General features: G+C 48.8%; 2 protein-coding genes across 6 annotated transcripts; one reads left to right on the top strand and one right to left on the bottom strand.

Moving 5' to 3' along the window:
• Nucleotides 1-44: 44 nt before the first annotated feature.
• Nucleotides 45-9,735, bottom strand: LOC128330170 (zinc finger protein with KRAB and SCAN domains 2-like). 3 transcript variants are annotated; one of them, XM_053262587.1, is made up of 5 exons: nt 9,607-9,735; nt 7,441-8,312; nt 6,302-6,479; nt 3,347-5,287; nt 45-730 (listed from the first exon to the last, which is right to left on the bottom strand). In XM_053262587.1, the coding sequence occupies exons 2-5, from the start codon at nt 8,224-8,226 to the stop codon at nt 585-587; spliced, it is 3,051 nt and encodes a 1,016-aa protein (XP_053118562.1). In that variant the 5' UTR covers nt 8,227-8,312; nt 9,607-9,735; the 3' UTR covers nt 45-584. The 3 variants fall into 3 exon arrangements, with proteins under 3 accessions (XP_053118562.1, XP_053118561.1, XP_053118563.1); XM_053262586.1 differs by having other exon boundaries at nt 7,441-8,327; nt 9,607-9,652; XM_053262588.1 differs by having other exon boundaries at nt 9,502-9,610.
• A 441-nt stretch (nt 9,736-10,176) lies between these two features.
• On the top strand, nt 10,177-18,058 carry ZSWIM9 (zinc finger SWIM-type containing 9). Of its 3 annotated transcripts, XM_053258840.1 has the most exons (5): nt 10,177-10,925; nt 11,783-11,846; nt 13,199-13,475; nt 15,199-16,399; nt 17,300-18,058. In XM_053258840.1, exons 3-5 carry the CDS (start codon nt 13,228-13,230, stop codon nt 17,321-17,323), a joined length of 1,473 nt encoding a protein of 490 aa, XP_053114815.1. In that variant the 5' UTR covers nt 10,177-10,925; nt 11,783-11,846; nt 13,199-13,227; the 3' UTR covers nt 17,324-18,058. The 3 variants fall into 3 exon arrangements, with proteins under 3 accessions (XP_053114815.1, XP_053114813.1, XP_053114814.1); XM_053258838.1 differs by having other exon boundaries at nt 10,178-10,925; nt 15,199-18,058; XM_053258839.1 differs by lacking the exon at nt 10,177-10,925 and adding an exon at nt 10,946-11,016 and having other exon boundaries at nt 15,199-18,058.
• Nucleotides 18,059-18,710: the final 652 nt, after the last annotated feature.

The raw sequence follows: 18,710 nt of genomic DNA, 5'->3' as shown, positions 1-18,710 counted from the left end.
GCCCCAGGACATGGCTTCTGGAGGATCTTGGCTTTCATTAAAAAAAAAGTAGAATGCCAAGTTTCTAGTTCTTATGGTTGCAAAGATAGGCTTGAAAGTGTATAGGCAATGCCTGATGAGGTTTCGGATGCCAGAGGACTTAAATAAAGTTTCCCAGCGGTCAAAGGGTGCCCCCTTGCCTCTGCTCACAACTAAAGCAGAATAAATCTTGCAAAGTAAGAAAAAGTGTACACGTGTGCTTATTTTCATGATGTATACAGGTCACAGAATTCTACTCGTTGCAGAATTTGAATTATCTTGATGCAGAATTTTGTTTGGGGGCTTTTAAAGCACAAAGAGCGCAGACAATCCTGATTATAATGTGGCCGCAAGGCATTTGCCCTGCTCTGCATGCAGGCTGTCCAGGACTCTTGGTCTGTCTTATAAAACTCTCCCCTTTGGTTGTTTTTCTCCACTTTTGCCATCCGTCTTCCTCTCTTGTCTCTCTCGTCCAATCCCAGCTCTACATTCTTCAGTTCTGTGCAGTTCCAGCAACATCAGAGCCCAGTCTTCACCTCACAGTCAGCTCCTCCTTCTGCATCCGTTCACAGGACCACACGCCGCTTGGTTTCTGCCATCTGTTCCTGGAAGGCTTTCCCCCGAGACCTCTTACCACGGCTGCAGGGACTCCACAGATGCCCATCACCACCAGATGTGGGCTGACCCAAAGCGAGGCCAGGAATCAGCCGCCCTGTTTGGAGGCAAAAGAGACGGACACGGTTAAGCAGGCGTGCAGCAGGGAAGTGAAAAAAAATGACCTTCAGGGTATGGCATAGCTCAATGACCGGGCACATGCCTTGCATGCAAGAAGGCCATGGCATCTCCAGCTTAAATAAATTAACTAATGTGGCTAGCACAAGGACCTCTACCTAATTCTTCAGAGAGCTGCTGCCGGTCAGAGTAATCCGTACTGGCCTCTAAGTGCTGTTTACTTTGGTTGTCTAATTTTTTTATTTTTTTACATTTTATATCCCGCTCTTCCTCCAAGGAGCCCAGAGCCGTGTACTACATACTTAAGTTTCTCCTCACAACAACCCTGTGAAGTAGGTTAGGCTGAGAGAGAAGTGACTGGCCCAGAGTCACCCAGCAAGTATCATGGCCGAATGGGGATTTGAACTCGAGTCTCCCTGGTCCTAGTCCAGCACTCTAACCACCTCACCACGTACACCTCTAGGTGGTGTACAAAATTTAAAATATTTAAAAATCACAGATTAAAATACATGACGATAGAATAGAATAAAATAGTTATTAAAACAAGTTTTCAACATTATTAAAATTTCTAATTAAAAGCCTGTGAAAACAGGAAACTCCTGAGGTTCTTCCTTAAAACAAACGGAGAAGGAGACGCTCTTATTTCAGTAGGGAGCATATTCTAGTCCAGCACTCTAACCACTACACCACCTGGCTCTCTAAGGCAGTTTTCTCCTGAGCCAGAATGCAGCAGTTGTCTCCATGCAGGGACTTGCAACTAGAACGGGCCAGAACCTGCACGGGAGGGGCGGGTGCCCTTGGCCAGCCCTCGTGTCAATGGGGCTTGCCCTGGAGACCTTCCAAGGTGCTCTGTGCCCCCATGAGCCACAATCAGGGCTGTCTGCACAGAACTCTTGGGCACAGAACTCAGCAGCCTGAGAACCTCCGCTGCTTTGCTGAGAACGACAAGTCTCTACTGCTGGTGGTGATACGCTTGAAAACATGAGGCCTAGTGCCTTGTCAAACCCCGAGAGAGTTCTGAGGAGGACATAGTCTGGGTGAAGGGGCAGGGCTTTCGCTCCTTGCCACGGGCAGCCTGCTGATGGGGCGTGGTGAGGTAGTCACCTCAAGCAGTGGAATGGCGGGCATGGCAGATAAGCTGCATCTTCCTTTACAGGACAGCAGCTTCTGCTGCCGCCACCACTCTTCTACAATGCTTGTCTGCCCTCTGTGAGGAATGGAGCGGAAGGAAGGGTGGAGTAGTCTTCCACACAGTTCCTTGCCCTGGGTCCCACCCGCTGCCTTTTCAAAGAGCAGGAAGAGCAGTGGCAGCTGCCACCACCAGGTAAAGGACGTTAGGGAGGAAATTGGTGGGGGAGGCGGGTAAAAGGCAGGGATGGGGACACTGCTGGACAGTGCTCCCCACGCTTCAGTTGGAAGGAGGGAATCGGCGGATGGCAGGGCTGGTGGTGCACAGCATGTCCATGGGAGTTAAGGCCAGTGCCTTGACACACCATCCCAGGGAGGCTTGGGTCAGGCCTCCTCTTCCTCCTTAGCTGCCCCCATGGCTAAAAGAATAAATTACCCTTCATAAGTAAGATTTGCTTAAGTAATTCACACTTTTGAGGCGCTTTGCTCGTATGGAAGACCCGCAGACCCTGTCATATTGGATGTCTGGCCTACGTATGCTTTCTTCCACGAATTTGTCTAAGCCACATTTAAAGCCATCCAAGCTGGTGGACATCACCACAGCCGGTGGCAAAGAATTTCACAATGATGTGCGGTGTGAAAAAGTACATACTTTTGCCAGTCCCAAAGTTCCTGGCCATCAGTTTCATGGGATGACCCCTGATTCTAGCATTGTGAGAGAGGGAGAAAAAGTTCTCTCTATTCACTCTCTCTGTACCTTGCATAATTGTATAGATCTCTATCATGTCTCCCGGCAGTCATCTTTTTTTCTAAACTAAAAAGCCCCAGATGCCGTAGCCTTGCCTCATAAGGACGGTGCTCCAGGCTCCTGATCATCTTGGCTGCCCTTTTCTACACCTTTTCCAGTTCTACAATGACCTTTTTGAGATGTGGTGACCAGAACTGTACACAGTACTCCAAATGTGGTGACGGAGCTGGTCTTGTGGTAGCAAACATGACTTGTCCCCATAGCTAAGCAGGGTCTGCCCTGGTTGCATATGAATGGGAGACTAGAAGCGTGAGCACTGTAAGAGATTCCCCTCAGAGGATGGAGCCGCTCTGGGAAGAGCAGAAGGTTTCAAGTTCCCTCCCTGGCAGCATCTCCAAGATAGGGCTGAGAGAGATTCCTGCCTGCAACTTTGGAGAAGCCACTGCCAGTCTGTGAAGACAATACTGAGCTAGATAGACCAATGGTCTGACTCAGTATATGGCAGCTTCCTATATTCCTATGACACCATCCAAAAGGCACTATAATCCTTTATAATGGATTGTTTGGATAGGGTCAGTTATCAGTAGTAATACAGAAGTTTCTCCCAAAAAAACATTTCCCAGAGCATAATGTTGCCACATGACCATCCCTCCCTACCCATTTCACCCACTGCAATGGCAATCCTATGTCACACAGACAGATACAATGCTGTTAACTTACTAGGGTTGTCCAGTCCAGCTGCCTCCTCCCTCTGTATTTGGCCAGCACTGCCAGAGCCGGGCAGCCAGGTCTCCACCAGGACTGGTACAAAAGTACAGGGCAGCATACTGGGAGAGACTGATCCTGCGTCATCCCCTGCCTTTTCTCCCTCGCTGTGCCCACTGCCCTTTGCACACCAACGCCCCAAGATAGCATCCAGTTCTTCAAAGTACTGCCACACTTGCCGGCCACGGCCATAGCGCCGGTTCTGGTCTTTAACATCTCGGTAACTGCGGCGAAGATCCTTGGCACGCTGACGGCACTGTTCCCAGTCCCGGTCATACCCAAGGGCTGCCATTTGCCCTGCAATCTGCTTGTACACTTCCTCGTTGCGGTACTGCTGGTGGAGTTGGCTCTGGACGCTCCCATGTCCCCAGATGCTCAGGAAATCCCGGGTCTCCCTCTCCCCCCACCGGGCAGCTCTCTGGCCAGGAGTCTGGCTACCGACATGCTCCGTTTGGCTATTGTCCACACTTTCATTAGTCTGGGTATCTGGCAAATCAGATGATTCAGCTGGGCTTGTGGTCCACGTTTGGGATGAAACACGGTGCACTGGCGGTCCTGGGGCACGTATCTCCATACAGGTGTCACCCGAAGCCATTTCTTCCTCGCTATGCCCACTGCCCATTTCGTACCACCGCCTCAGTATCATGTCCAGCTCCTCAAAGTACTGCCACATTTGCCGCCCACGCCCAGAACACCGGTTGTGGTCCTTTGCCTCCCGGTAGCCACGCCGAAGATCTTTAGCCCGTTGTCGGCACTGCTCCCAATCACGTTCATACCCCAGGATAGACATATCGGCTGCAACTTTCTTATAAACCTCCTCATTCCTGTGCTGGTGATGTAATAAACTCTGGACGCAGTCCTGTCCCCAGATGCCCAGGAAATCCCGGGTTTCTTTCTCCCCCCACTTAGCAGCCCGTTGGCAGGGCCCATAGCGGTCTTCTACCTCCTCGCTAGACCCTGACATCACATCAATCTGATCCGAGTCCTGAGCCTCCACCGAGCTCACGTTCTGTGTGGTGAGTCCCTCACCCGAATCGTCTGCAGAATCATCCCCCCAGCTCTGCATGCTGTTTATGTCACAGGAGGCCTCTGCACCCATGCCCTGGCCCAGAATGGTGTCCAGCTCCTCAAAATACTGCCAGACTTTACGCCCACGAGCAGAACGCCTGTTCTGGTCCTTGATATCCTTGTAGCCCCGCCGGAGGTCCTTGGCGCGCTGGCGGCATTGCTCCCAGTCCCGGCTGTAGCCCAGGGATGCCATCCCCGCTGAGACCTCTTTATAGACATCCTCATTCCAGTGCTGCTGATGGAGCAGTCTTTGGACCCGCTTGCACCCCCAGATCCCAAGGAAATCCCGCGTTTCTTTCTCTCCCCAGTTGGCAGCCCGCTGGAAGGTCACCTGGCTGCTATCCATCCCCTCGTGGAACCCTGCTGACCAAATACCACCGTGGTCCAGCTCAGCAGGCTCAGTGGAGTTGGCAGCATGGGGCCCCATGGATCCCCCAGTGCACGTGTCCTCACCCAAGTCATCTGCTCCATCTTCCCCTTCATATCCATTGCCCAGCTCAAACAGCGATCCAAGAATTGCATCTAACTCCTCAAAATACTGCCACACCTGTCGCCCCCGTCCAGAGCGCCGGTTCTGGTCCTTGATGTCCTTGTAGCCACGGCGAAGGTCTTTGGCACGTTGGCGGCACTGCTCCCAGTCACGGTCATATCCCATGCCGACCATTTGCACTGCAATCTTTTTATACACCTCTTCGTTCCTGTACTGATGCTGTAGCATCTTCTGGGTGCGTTCATGACCCCAGATACTCAGAAAAGCCCGGGTCTCTTTCTCTCCCCAATTGACAGCACGTTGCTTTCGGCGTGACGTTGCTTTCAAAGTCTCTGTTACTAAGGGGGACACCCCAAGCAGAAAACAGATTAAGTTCCTAGCAGACCCAACAGGCAAAACAGAAAACAATTCCCTTTATGAGTATAATCTAGGCACGGGCAAAAGATAGCTCTACTGACAAATTGTTGGATGATTTGTAGGAAATCGGCCAAAGGTTCTGACTCCCAATTGTTCACTGAAAGCAACAAAGATGCTTCCCAAATTAGGCTGTTAAGATCCCCAATTTACTGTAACTCAGATGCAGATTTGTATTTTTATAAGCAGGCCATCCCAATGTGCAGCTTGTGAGTTACACCGCTGGGACACCATTTTGCACCCGAATCTATTTGGTAGGCCTTGGGGTTGTCATAAGGAAGGTAGGGAAACAAATATTTACAGTTACAATTTATCCACAGGCAATAATTCAAAGAATTAAAGACCCAAAGCCCCAGAATGTATCATTTGGGCAGGCTTCAACAAATCTTCTTTGGTTCTAGGAACCAGTCCAAATATTTAAGAGCCAGAGTGCACTTGGAGGCCGACTCAGTGTTTGCTGCCAATAATGCAACCAGGAGGAGGAGTGAGCATGCAAAGTAGGGACAGTTTGCTTCCTCCTCCTCCTGGTCATGTCAGCCCATCATCTGGCTGAGCCAGGCAGATGCAAACAGGAAGAGGATGGAGTAGGCAAGGCTGGATGGGTGGCTCAATCAATCAATCAATCAATCAATCAATCCTTTCTTATGGTCTCTGACCAGCCAAGGGTGGATTGCTCACTTCCTCTTCCTGGTCGCATCCATCTGACTCAGACAATGGATCGACACAACCAGGAGGACTGAGCAGCCCACCACAGCCCTGCTTGCTCACTCCCCCTCCTAGTCGCATTCATCAACCTCTTGGTTTAAGCTGGTCGCATTTATCAACTGCCTGGTCCAAGTGCCATGCTGCAATTTCCAGGCACCGTGGTGAGTTGGCACCTGGAAACTGTCAAGCCCTGGGGCAGAGGATGAATATGTAGCTACCCATCCTCCTCTTACCTATTTCTAGTGGGTCTCGTGGCTCCTTTCCAAGAACTCTGGGTAACTCATACTCGCTCCGTCCTTCAACCTGTTGGGAGACTCCATCAGGAACAGGTTGGGAGCTGGGTGATTCCCAAAGGTTGCCTGGGAGCACCACTTCTGAAGTCATCCCCTCAACTTTCATATACATGGTGACCTATAGAAAAAGTCAACTGTGTCCTTATCAAGTGAAGGCCAGATACGCGAAATCTTGAAGTGAAAAATTAAATAGATTCACTCTCACTTCTTGTTCATTTATTATTATTAAATACGATGCACAGAGATTTATAAGAAGCTGCTTTATACTAAATAAAGCTGCTAGTCCATATCCCCCAGTCCCCACCCTGTTGTGTATAGAGTAAAACACATTCCTAAGCCAAACCCCAGACACCAGGGAGCCATGGCACCTAGAAATTCAACAGTGGTGCCTGGACTAGGATATTCAGAGGTAGAGTTATTTAATAAAATCTTTATTTGTCCCAGGCAGCCCTGCATTATATTACCTGTAAAGAGGATAGAGAGAAGTCCATTTATTCTCCCCCATTACCTCCATTCGGTAATTTTGTCAAATGTCCATTGTCTGGCTCCTAAAATTTTAGTCTACCTCCTAGATCCAAATAAAACTTGTCAAGGCCTATCCTAAGCACTTCATAAAAAGCTTTTTCACTCCAAAAGCCTCCCCCCGCCCCGTAAATATTTCTATCACATGCTGCAGCCGTCAATTCCTGTTTTCCACTCATTATCCTTTGCATTCAACAGTGTTATGAATTCAAAACAAGCAATCCTTAGAACAAAGGGGGCAATTAACAGCCTCAGGTGAGGTTCATATGCTGCATAAGATGGTATCAACTCAACTGCTGACCATGTCCATCTCAGAGACCCTGCAGCTCAGAGACAGAGCATCTGCTTTGCATGCAGAAGGTCCCAAGTTCAGTCCCTGGCATTTCCAAGGTAGGGCTGTGAGAGCCTCCTGCCTGAAGCCTTGGAGTGCTGCTACCAGTCAGTGTAGATAATACTGAGCTAGATGGACCAAGGGTCTGACTCGGTATACGGCAGTTTCCTATGTTTGTGTTCCCCAACAAGTCAATATGGAGGCCCTGAGAGAACCTTGTTCTCACCTGGTCTTCCCTGGCCTTGGTCTTGAGCTGCCCCTTTTGGAACTCCTCTGCCAAGGCCACTGCCTGAGCGCAGGTCTCCGGGTGACACTCCCATACCCATCTTTGCATCTCCTCCGGCAGGATCGTCAGGAACTGCTCCAGAACCAGAAGCTCGAGGATTTGCTCCTTGGTGCGGCTCTCTGGCTTCAGCCAGCAACAGCCCAGCTCCCAAAGGAGGCTACAGGCTTCACGGGGCTCCTCAGCCTCCTGGTAGCGGAACTCCCGGAAGCGTCGACGTCTCGTCTCTGGGCTAACAGAGTCCCTTTTCAAGATGGCTGCTTTCACTTTCACGTAGTCCAAAGCATCTCTGGGATCTAGGCTATTATAGACCTGCTGGGCATCTCTCCTAAGGAACGACACAAGCCGGGTCACCCACTCAGCTTTCGGCCACCCGCAGACTGTGGCCACTCGCTCAAAGGTGGCCAAGTAGATCTCCGGGTCGGCCCCCGGAGACAACAGGGGAAGCTGAGGGTTCTTCACAGCAGCTTCTACAAATGCCTGCGAGACTTTCCACTCCTCTGGCCACCGGATCACCCAGTCCTGAGGCAGCTCCTCCTGGGGTTCAGTAGCGCGTGAAGGAGCTGTCCACGCTGGACAGGACCTGATGCAGTCTCCATCTTGGCCCTTTCCCGAGTCAAGAACCGGAAGCTCTTCAGGCTCCACCTTCACCTGGGACAGCTCAGCCTGATCCACGGGGGCCACAGCTTGAAAGCCCAGTGGACAATGGCCCTCCAGCCCTGCAGCCATCTCAGGGCCTCTGCTCTCTGGCTCTCCCAGATCTCGGTGGATGGAGTGAGCTGACCTTCCAGGGTTGGAAGCCTAAAGCTGAAACACTGAAACAGACTTAACTGTGAGATGCAAAGGAAAAGCCGTGGTGAGAGCTCACTCTCTCTTTTGCTCACGCACGGATCTGCAAGGACCATCTCCCCAAATTCATTTCTGCTTTATTTATTTACTATTCTTTATTATTATTATTATTATTATTATTATTATTATTATTAACTGTTCTTGTTAGTTACATTTATATCCCGCTCCTCACAATAACCCTGTGAGAGAGGTTAGGCTGAGAGACAAGTGACTGGCCCAGAGTCATCCGATGAGTTTCAGGGCTGAGTGGAGATTTGAACTCGGGTCTTCCTGGTCCTAGTCCAGCACTCTAATCACTAAATCTACTTGGGCGTCTGGTGTGGGGAGTGGAGTCCCACCTCCCACCCCACCCTCGGGATTCATGGCTGGATTGATTTGGACTTGGAGCCATCGGTAGTGTCCTCTAACAGGGATTCCCAGATGTTGGCTACAACTCCCAGAATCCCCAATCAAAGACTCTTGCAGCTGGGGATTTTGGGAGTTGTAGTCAACAACATCTGGGAATGCCTGTTAGAGGGGAAACTGGCCATGGGCCTATTTATTTATTTGTATATACTTTGCCCGGCCCCAGAAAAATCCCCGTGGACACCCACACAAATACACCATCCTTTCCTGGCAGAGGCTGACCCAAATCTGTAATGCAATCCCCTCCCCACTCCCTCCATCCTGGTCCTATCTCTTTTCAAGCAAACCCACAGGTAAGATATTGCCACAGTAACCCGAGGGGCAGAGGATTACACTTGGGAGTTGTATTGCTCTCAAATACACAGGTCTTATTCAATAAGAAAAAACAATATTTACAAATCAAGATGCAGCACAAAGATAGAGTCGCTCAAGAACAGGCACAAGATTTGAATGGTTTTTATTCGTTTAAGGAAAATTCATACAAAGAACTGGAGGATGTGTGAAGCGGGGCATGATTCCCTCGCCCATATGTACTGTACACTAAAAAAAACAAAAAGATGCTATAGAAATGAATACTCTCCCCGACCCCTTAGCCAGAGGCCTCTTGCCCTGAAAAAGATGGATTACTCCACGCCTTTCATGGTGGAAGACCTCCTCAAACCCAGCCTCACTTCCTGACCTGCTTCTCCCTAACCTGCACAACATCTTGCAATCCCCCATGTAACACAACTCTCTTGCCCTCACACCCACCGGCGGCCGGTGCAGCTAACGCTGCTTTCTGCATCCCCACACACAGCACAAAAGACCTGGCATGGACGAGTTCGTGCCAGCCCGTGCATGGATCTTCCCACTCACCCTCCTCCTCTTCCTCAAGTCCGTAGGCTCCAGGTCGCGAACTCGCAAGCAGCAGTAGCACCCCTCCGTGGCTTCCAGTGTAGGGACTAGGAAAAAGGGAGCTCCCCCTGGCGAAAGGAGGGTTAATCTTCTTCCTTCCGAACGCGCCGTCGCCAGTGGTCGAGATGCTTGTCATTCAGCGGCGGAGGCGGAGGGGCGAATACTGGGCTCTCTTTCTGGGCAGTCTTGTACCACGTGTTGCTTGCTGCTGCTGCTGTGGCCGCATTTTCTCTCCACAGTCACCAATGTCGTCCCGTTCAGTAGACTTTTCCTTTCCTCCCCTCGCCGCTGGTCACTGCGCCCAGGCCCCAGACATCTCCTTTGAATGCCAGCTCGGTTCTCAGCCGCCTTGCAACGTGGGAAGACAAAAGCGCCCCCGAGCATGTGCAGAGTGCATTCACTTGCCAGTTGGCTGCCGCAACGTCTGCAGACTTTCAACAAGTGCAACTTTCCCCGTCACTGCTTCTCCTCCATGCGGCGGGGGGGGGGGGGGCGGGGAGAAGTCTCTGGGGTTGGATTTCTGCAGATCACAAAACGATTAAAAGGGCAGCAGTTCTGCGGGGGGGGTGGGGGGGAATCTAATTTGCGCTGATGGAGGACAACTAGAGGATATATTTGGGCCTCCTGAGCACGTGCAAAGTGGATTTCTCTCACTATTGGAAAAACTACATCCAGCTACACATACACACACGTGTCTGGGGATTAGACATTTTTTTGGATCTAAAAAAGAATAACCAGCAGGATCAGTCGGTAGAAATCAGGGCGGTAATATCCAGCACAAAAAAGATGTGTCCCCCCCCCAAAAAAGCCTTCCTGCAAGTCACGTCTTTCGAACAAGAAGCTCTTTAACCCCTAATCTCAGAGAGGCGTGAGCTGAGCTGTAGTTAGCAGTGAAGGGAAAGTACTCTGCACGTGGCTAGAGGCACTGTCTTCTTCATCGGTTATCCGCAGCGCTGCACAAAGACTGTCGAGCTCTCCTTGCGATCCTTTCACGGTGTCCTAAGTGGCCTCTCCTCCTCGGCCACCCCCAGACATTTAGCTTTATATTTATTTGTCTGTTTCCCCCAGCCGGTGGTTGCAGCGCCATCAAGCAGCTGGACTGCATTGCTGGAAGCTCCAGCAGGCGGAGCTCGCGACTCGCTTTTTTGCCCAGCCGGAATCAGTAAGCGGGGGACGGAGCGCCCGGGTTTGTTTCGCTGCGCGCGGGCCTTGTTGCGGGCTGCGGCCAGGACAAGCAAAGAACCAAGGCGCCTGGAAGGGGTGGGGAGAGAACCGGCCAGGTACGGGTCTGATCCGGGGTCCTTTGGCTGGGGAAACAAGGGCTGGGGGCCCAGAGACGCCTGGGGATGCTTTCTACAGCCGGGAAGAAAGGTTTGAGCTGCCCCCCAGGGCAACGGATCTGGGTTGGCGGAGCCTATAAACGCATGCATCTATATATATATATACTTGTATGCACTTCTCTTGCAGCATGTACCCTTCCCCTCAACACATAGTCATGTATAGTTTACATTTACTCCATTATGTATGAAATGCACATTTTGAGGTCCCTTGCAGTATATTATGTATGGGTTTATACGTGCACTTTGTGTGTATGTGTATGTGTATTCACATGCAAGATATGGGCTTGGTGTGGGGATCTAATTTCTGTAACGTCCCACCATGTATGTGTGTCATTTATATGTGCCCTGTAGAGAACAATGTTTTCAGCTCGAGGTACCTAAAAACTGCATCCAGTTGGGGAGCCCAGGTGACAGGTGTGTGTCCCTTTTCCACTCTTGCGCAGATACACAGCCATGTTGTGCTTCTTGTAGTGCGTTAACACCTCCACAACTTCGGATCTGAAAACTGCATTCTCCAGCAGACCCACCTCTGCATGCACAATCCATCTCTTTTGCTTATGAAAATGCTTTGAAAACTTTTTTTTGGTTGAAAAGTGGTATATAAATATTCTAAATAATGCTCATTGCCATTTCTTACCTCTTGCGGTCCTTACTCAGAGGCACCAAGTTGCGTTATATCATCAAGCCATCTAGCAGCTACTGGAGGTTTTATAAGTTTACTCAGTGTCACACACACTAGTATGTTCCCATATTTGGTCCTTTATTTATAAACCTACCTTCTTCTTCTTCTTCTTCAGGTTACATTTGCTTTACAAAGTGGCAAAGCATCTTAGTTCACCGAAAAGGCATCTTCTTGAATAGGTACAGTATCTGTTTAGTCACTATAAACTGTAGTTGCTGATATATACTCAATATCTAATGCTGAGGCATCTCCTCTAAGTCAGGGGTTCCCAACCTTGGGTCGCCAGATGTTGTACTACAACTCCCATAATCCCCAGCCAAGTGGCCAAATCCACTGTGGCTGGAGATTATGGGAGTTGTGGTACAACAACATCTGGGGACCCACGGTTGAGAACCCTTTTCTAAGTAGGAGTGCCAGATATTGTGCCATCTTTCGAGGTCCTTCACACAATCAAAAACTGTTCCACCTGGGTTTGGGAGCTGTATGTATTCCCAATTTTCAGTTGTGTGGAAGCAAAACCTGGGTAGAAGTGACTGTGTAGAAGCCAAGTAGGAGAAAAGCAGACTTCCTTGCTTCCACACAATCACTTCTACCCAGGTTTTCCTCCTATCTTGTTTCCACACAACCAAAAATTGGGAGCATACACAGCTCCCAAACCTGGGTAGAACACAGTTTTTGATTGTGTGAATGACCTCTTCAAGTACCAGATTTAGTAGGCTTTGTGCTGAAATTCTGAGATCAGGAGTTAGAACTCTGGGGAATGTTTTTTAAAAAAATAATCCAGATGTGTAGGTTTTACATAATGGATAGTATTTATAGACCACTTGTTCAAAGCAAAATGCGGGGGGATGCACCTTTCAGGAGTTATGGGGATGTACGTCTTGTAGAAAAGGAGAAAGTCAAAGAAAAAGGTGTAACAGAGAAGCATTAAACTTTGGGCATGGCTTGGCAAAGTTGATTTTATTTTAGTCCCACCAGTCTCAATGAGACAGTTAAGCACATAGTTAAATCTCTCCTACTGAAATCTATAGATTTAGGAGTGCTTAACTTTGGCTGGATTGTGCTGTAATTTGTACACAGTCAGTCAACCTGAACTGATGGAGTCCACAAATTCAGTATCTAGAGAGAACAGTCACCATAAGGCAAAAAAAAAAAGTTATTCTACTGCTGCAGGTACTTATTGATTTAAATCTGGCCTCTCTGATGAAATAGAGATGCAATTGTGTGAAATATGTCTATTGGAAACAATATTGCATTCCCTGTGGATGCATCCATTTTTGATCCCATAGAGTTAAGTTTGAGAATAAGTAGTCACTGAAGGGGTTTTTATCATAGCCTAGTGATGTGTTTCATTTCTTGGTGGCATTTTAGAGTAAATTTATTCAACCCTAAAGCTGTAGTGATTTGTGAGCTTCTGTTGTTGACAGGGGTAGGGGGAGTGACGGGTTTCCAAGTACACAAAATCATTTTTCCCATAAGCATCATTGTTGGAACTCCTCATCTCACCTCCTCCCACTTATTTTTGCTACAGTGTGGTTGGCTGTGCTGCACACAGGCGCCATGGGGGATCTAGGCCTGGGCCGGGAGTTCCACACTTGGCACCAGTTCAGCACGTTCTTTGACGACTGGTGCGAGAAGCACAAGGTGCTATTCATCATCGCCAGCCTGAAGCCGCTGATCTCGCTGCGCCAGAACCCGATACACTATCAGCCCACTCTGGCAGAGACGCTCCGCTTCCGTTTTGTGCGTCTCGTCTGTAAGCACAGCGGAACCTACGTGGGGCAGAGCACGGTGCAACGCAACCGCCTGTAAGTGTGCCTTCATATTGGAGAAGGGGAAGATATCTCCAAGTACCCTGCCAAGTTCCATAGAAAGCAAAAAGTGGAAATGACATCCTGGTGTATTGTAAGGGCTAAGATTGTGAGCCAGGTTCAATTTCAACTCATGTGCTTTAGATAAGGGATCCTCAACGTTGGGTCCCCAGAGGTTATTGGACTTCAACTCTCATAATCCCCAACCAGAGGCTACTGGGCCTGGAGATTATGGGAGGTGGAGTCCAATAACATCTGGGGACCCAACGCTGAGAATCCCTGCTTTAGATGACATAGCTCAAAGGCAGAGCACATGCCTCGCATGAAGAAGGTCCCGGGTTCAGTCCCTGCCACTTCCATTGTAAAGGATCTCAGATAGCAGAGCTGGAAAAGACCCCACCATGAGGTCCTGCAGAGCCAATCTGTTGGTCAGAGTAGATCAGAGCTGCACAATTTAGCCCCTCCAGTTGTTGCTGGACTACAACTCCCATCATCCCTGACTATTGCCTATTGTGGCTGGGGATGATGAGAGTTGTAGTCCAACTACAGCTGGAGAGCCAAAGTTGTGCAGCCCTGGAACAGACCATATTGGGCAAGATGGACCAATGGTCTAGGTCAGTAGAAGATTGCTTTGCAGATATCTAAGATGACCTTAGGGAAATCACTGTTTCTCATTCTCGGACCTCTTTCTGCAGTATGGAGACAGAAATACCAATCTATCATACAGAGTTGTTCTAAAGGTTATGTATGTGAGTTGCTTTTAAAATATGCTATAAATGCTATATATTAATATTAATAATAGGAATATCTTCTCACAAGCCTGCACCCCAAGTATCAACTCCAAAATTTAGAGACAAAAGGCTTAAAAAAAACTTTCCCCCTAACCTAACCCTCAAAAAATGTAAATTGTTTTTACCTGAATGGTACCCTATATCATTTTGCAAGCGCTTTATTTATTTATTTTGAGAACTAGCAGTGTTCCTATTAAAGAATTTGTCTGCACCTCTTGCTCAATCCATGTAACTTAAATACATTTACTGGCTTCTGACCAGATGTATAGAGATGGAAACAGATGTAATCACTTCTCTAAAGATGTATATTTATGAATATGTACAGAGAGAGAGAGAGAGAGAGCAAGCATCTTCTTTCAGAACTAGGTCAGAATGGGAAACAGTCCCCCTCTCCCCCACAAAAAACCAAACAAACCAGCAAGACTCCCTAGTAGACACAGGGCTAAGATTTGACCTAGATTCCTTGCTCCAGTATTGTTGAGTTTCTCATAGAGAAATAATTAGCCCCTTCAGAAGCAGAACAGGGATTTCCCCAGATGACTTCACTAGAAAGTACGTTCCTTATGCTACTACAGTGAATTCCTACTCCTGTACAAAAAGCAGACATGAATAGTGGGGAATTAAAGCAAACTCTTCTGGGGAAATCCCACTGCATTGGTTAACTTTCTGTTTTTGTTCCCATGTACACTGCCTGAGTTCCAAAAGCACCATAGTTCCTAGTGACGTTTGGCTTTGGAAAGTCACAAGATACTGTGGATATTTTTACTTTTTCCTCAGAGGTTTAGTTTCCCCCTAAAGAAAGAATGGACAGGGAGGTGGCAGTGACAGCAGGTCTGACCTCCGTCCCGTTAGAGTTCTGTGTCTTCTGCTGCATTCTGTAGACCAGTGAACTGACCCATTTTCCATCCCGCCCACCCTTGCCACTGCAGCAGTGAGAAGATCGACTGCCCAGCCTCCATCACTCTGCGCCTGGGCCCCAAGAAGGACCGCTTGGTGGTGATTGAGGCCAACCTGGAGCACAACCACCGTCTGTCAGAGCTGGAGTTTGCCCGCCACTTCAAACGGCAGCAGCTGAGGGCCAGCATGGGGCTACCTATCCGCATCACCAACACCATTTCCAAACGCTTCCTGGCACCTGACCTTATCGGGACCCTGGAAGACTACAGCAAAGCCAAAGACAAGGGCATGTGTGAGCTCCTGGCTGTTCTGGATGGGCTCTTCAAGAGAGATCCCGGTGCCAAAGTCAAACTGGTGTTCCAGGAGGACGTGGCTGTCCTCAACAGCATCTTCCTGGTCACCTCCCGCATGTGCGAACTGGTGCAGCGTTTCCCCGCCCGGCTTTTCCTGGAACGAGCAGCCTGCCTGGATGCAGACTTTGAGCTCTATACAGTCCTGTGCCAGGATGCCAATGGGCGTGGGCGCGAGGTGGCCTACTGCCTGGCACGCCAGGGGCTGCCCAACTTCCTCCTCTTTATTGTGGCTTCCCTGGTGCAGAGCGCCCCAGACATCAAGTTGCGGGTGAAGGTGGTGACCGTAGGGGCTGGCGTGACGGGGCTGGACGCGGTGGAGGAGGTGCTGCCCTGCGCCCGGGTGCAGATCTGCCGCCTGCAGGTCTTGGAGGCCCTCTACCTCAAGGCCTGCGAACTGGCTGTGCCCAAGGAGGACCAGATCCGCAATCTGCTGCTCAACCTGGCTAATGCTGACTCGCCACGGGTCTACAGCCAGTACTTGAGCGACCTTGAAGATGTGGCGCCACTCTCCTTCCTGCAGTACTTCTTGGAGCACTGGCACCCCCACAAAGGAATGTGGGTAGAGTGCTGGGCTTTTGAGAAAAACCAGGAGTGCTCCTTCCTCGACCACCTGAGCACCCACCGCCGTAAACTGCTGACAGTGCTCAGTACCCCCGTGGCACTGCCTGCCTGTGTCCAGGGCCTGCTAGACCTCCAGGCTCTGCACGTGGAGACTTCCACGTTCAACGTGGCACCTGTGACTGAGCTGTACCACACCGCCTGCCTGCCTGACAGCACCAGCCTGGTGGCTGAGGAACTGGACCTGGTGCCCCATGCCTACTACGAGCTCAAGGACACACCTGATGGGTACCTCCTGGAGGGGAGCACCTGCTCTTTTCTGGTGAGCCACGATCTGGCCACTTGCAGCTGCTCCATCTACGTGGCTCACCAGCTGCCCTGCCGGCACATCTTTGCCGCACGCCTTTGGGCTGGAGAGCCTCTTTTTGATCCCAGCCTGCTGCCCAGCTTTCCAAATGGGCATCAGGACATCATAGGGCAGGATGAATGTTAGCTGTGGTACTCATTGAACCAGACGCCAGCCTATGAAGATACCATGTGCATTGAATGGCAGTATGCAGGCCTGGCAGCCACCTCAGTCATTGCCAGTCAGGTACAAGGGTCTCTGTACTGCCACACATACCTTGAGTGAGAGTGATCTGGTCTGGGGCACTAGACAAGAGCCCACCTCTATGCCCAGGGTTTGGTGGCTGCTGAAAAAATATCACATGGACACAGCCAGGGTCTGGGACAGGCATTCTGTGAGCCATCACCGTGATGCCAGGGCTGAGAAAAGGGAACAGAAGGAAGTACCGTTGAAAGGGCAGTGTCTAGACGTCACTCACGCACATCTCATGGGGTTCGATCAGAACTCGCTGAATAACTTGCAAGCAGTTGCTGTGGAGTTTTAGACTTGGAAGCTAGTTTGTTCTGCAAATGAAAGCACAAAATCCTGCAACTGGGAGAACAGATTTCTGCTGGGTTTTTTGTGAGCAGAGTAAATAGGACCATGTACACTCTGCCTTAAATAAACATCTATCTGTAATAAGGTAGCCCAAATTTTATTCTTAAGACTGGATTTTTTAAACCTGTATCCATTATGCAGCATGCAGCACAATCCTGGTTAGAATTAGAAATAGAATGCAGCAGTTGAAATCAGGTTATGCTTAGGTGTGCCTAACTTTGCATAGGGTCAAGTTGTTAAGCATAATTGTTTGTTCTGTATCATTTATTTTGCTACTAGTTACAGGAAGGAGCAGAGAGCTAAGCAAGGAGCTGAAAGCCCATCTTGATTGATTGATTGATTGATTGAGTGCCGTCAAGTTGGTGTCGACTTTTAGGGACCACACAGATGATTCTCTCCAGGATGATCGGTCTTCAACTTGGCCTTTAAGGTCTCAGTGGTACATTCACTGCTGTGGTAATCAAGTCCATCCACCTTGCTGCTGGTTGTCCTCTTCTTCTCTTACCTTCAACTTTGCCCAGCATTATGGACTTCTCAAGGGAGCTGGGTCTTCTTCGCATAATGTGTCCAAAGTATGATATTTTTAGCCTGGTCATTTGTGCCTTGAGCAAAACTACCATTTGTTTGTTTTTCCTGGCTGTCCATGGTATCCTCAAAAGTCTTCTCCAGCACCAAAGTTAAAAAGCATAAATACTTTTTCTGTCTTGCTTCTTCAAAGTCCAGCTTTTGCATCCATAGAGGGTCATGTGGGAAAGCATTGTCCGAACGATTCTAATCTTTGTAGGTATAGACACGTCACGGCACCTAAATAGCCTTTCCAAGGCCTTCCTATTCCTTGGAAATCTTGTTCAACTTTCTTTATTTTCCTAAGCTTCTGAGGAAGTGCCCACACACTCCAGACATTAGTTCCAGGCCCCATATCAATTTCGGCACATGTAGAATATACACAGTTCTAGAAATAAGCAATGCGCACAACATTATGCTGTTTGATTCTCTGACCTAATAAACCCACCCGTTGTTGACTTGTTTAATTGTTAACATGTTTTGTTCAGTGCATTATTAAGAAGCATGGCTTACTAGCTTTCACACTCTAAGCTAAGCAGGGGGCAAAGCTATTTAGGTTAAAGAAGTCTTATGTGTAGTGGCTTCAAACAGAGTACTATCAATCAGAAATTGGAAACCGCTTTCAAAACAGCCGTTGAGAATTGTAAAATTTAGATTTCCAGTTTCAGAACAAATGTGCAAGTAAGACAACCTCAGACGTTTAAGCATATTTTTTAGTTTTGTAATCTCCAACGTAGCCAATATTGAATGAATGAATAGTTTATTATGGTCCATGACCAGTTAATAAAACAGGATACAACATAAAACATAACACAAAAGTTCAGAACAATAACTTAAATAAAAGTGAAATTAAAAGCTCACAACTGAGTTGTTCTCGTCTCAGTTTGCTAGCCGCTGCACATAATCTTGCTAACCTCTCTGTGATCTCCATGTGACTATCCATTAAAAAGTGAGAAACATAATAATCATCCGAGTGACCCGGCCTATTTTTTAATAATGGTTCTATCCAGATGGAGCGAATGGTCTTATAGAAAGCACAGTGTAGTAAAATGTGGGCTACCGTCTCAGTATCACCCCCACCACATGGGCATAGCCAGGGAAATTCCTTTAAATCTCTCGTCTAAGA

This window comes from Hemicordylus capensis, chromosome 6 (genome assembly GCF_027244095.1).
Source record: "Hemicordylus capensis ecotype Gifberg chromosome 6, rHemCap1.1.pri, whole genome shotgun sequence".
Taxonomy (NCBI): Eukaryota; Metazoa; Chordata; class Lepidosauria; order Squamata; family Cordylidae; genus Hemicordylus; species Hemicordylus capensis.
The sequence above is the reverse complement of the archived record's forward strand: the minus strand, read 5'-3'. Positions and strand labels throughout refer to the sequence as shown.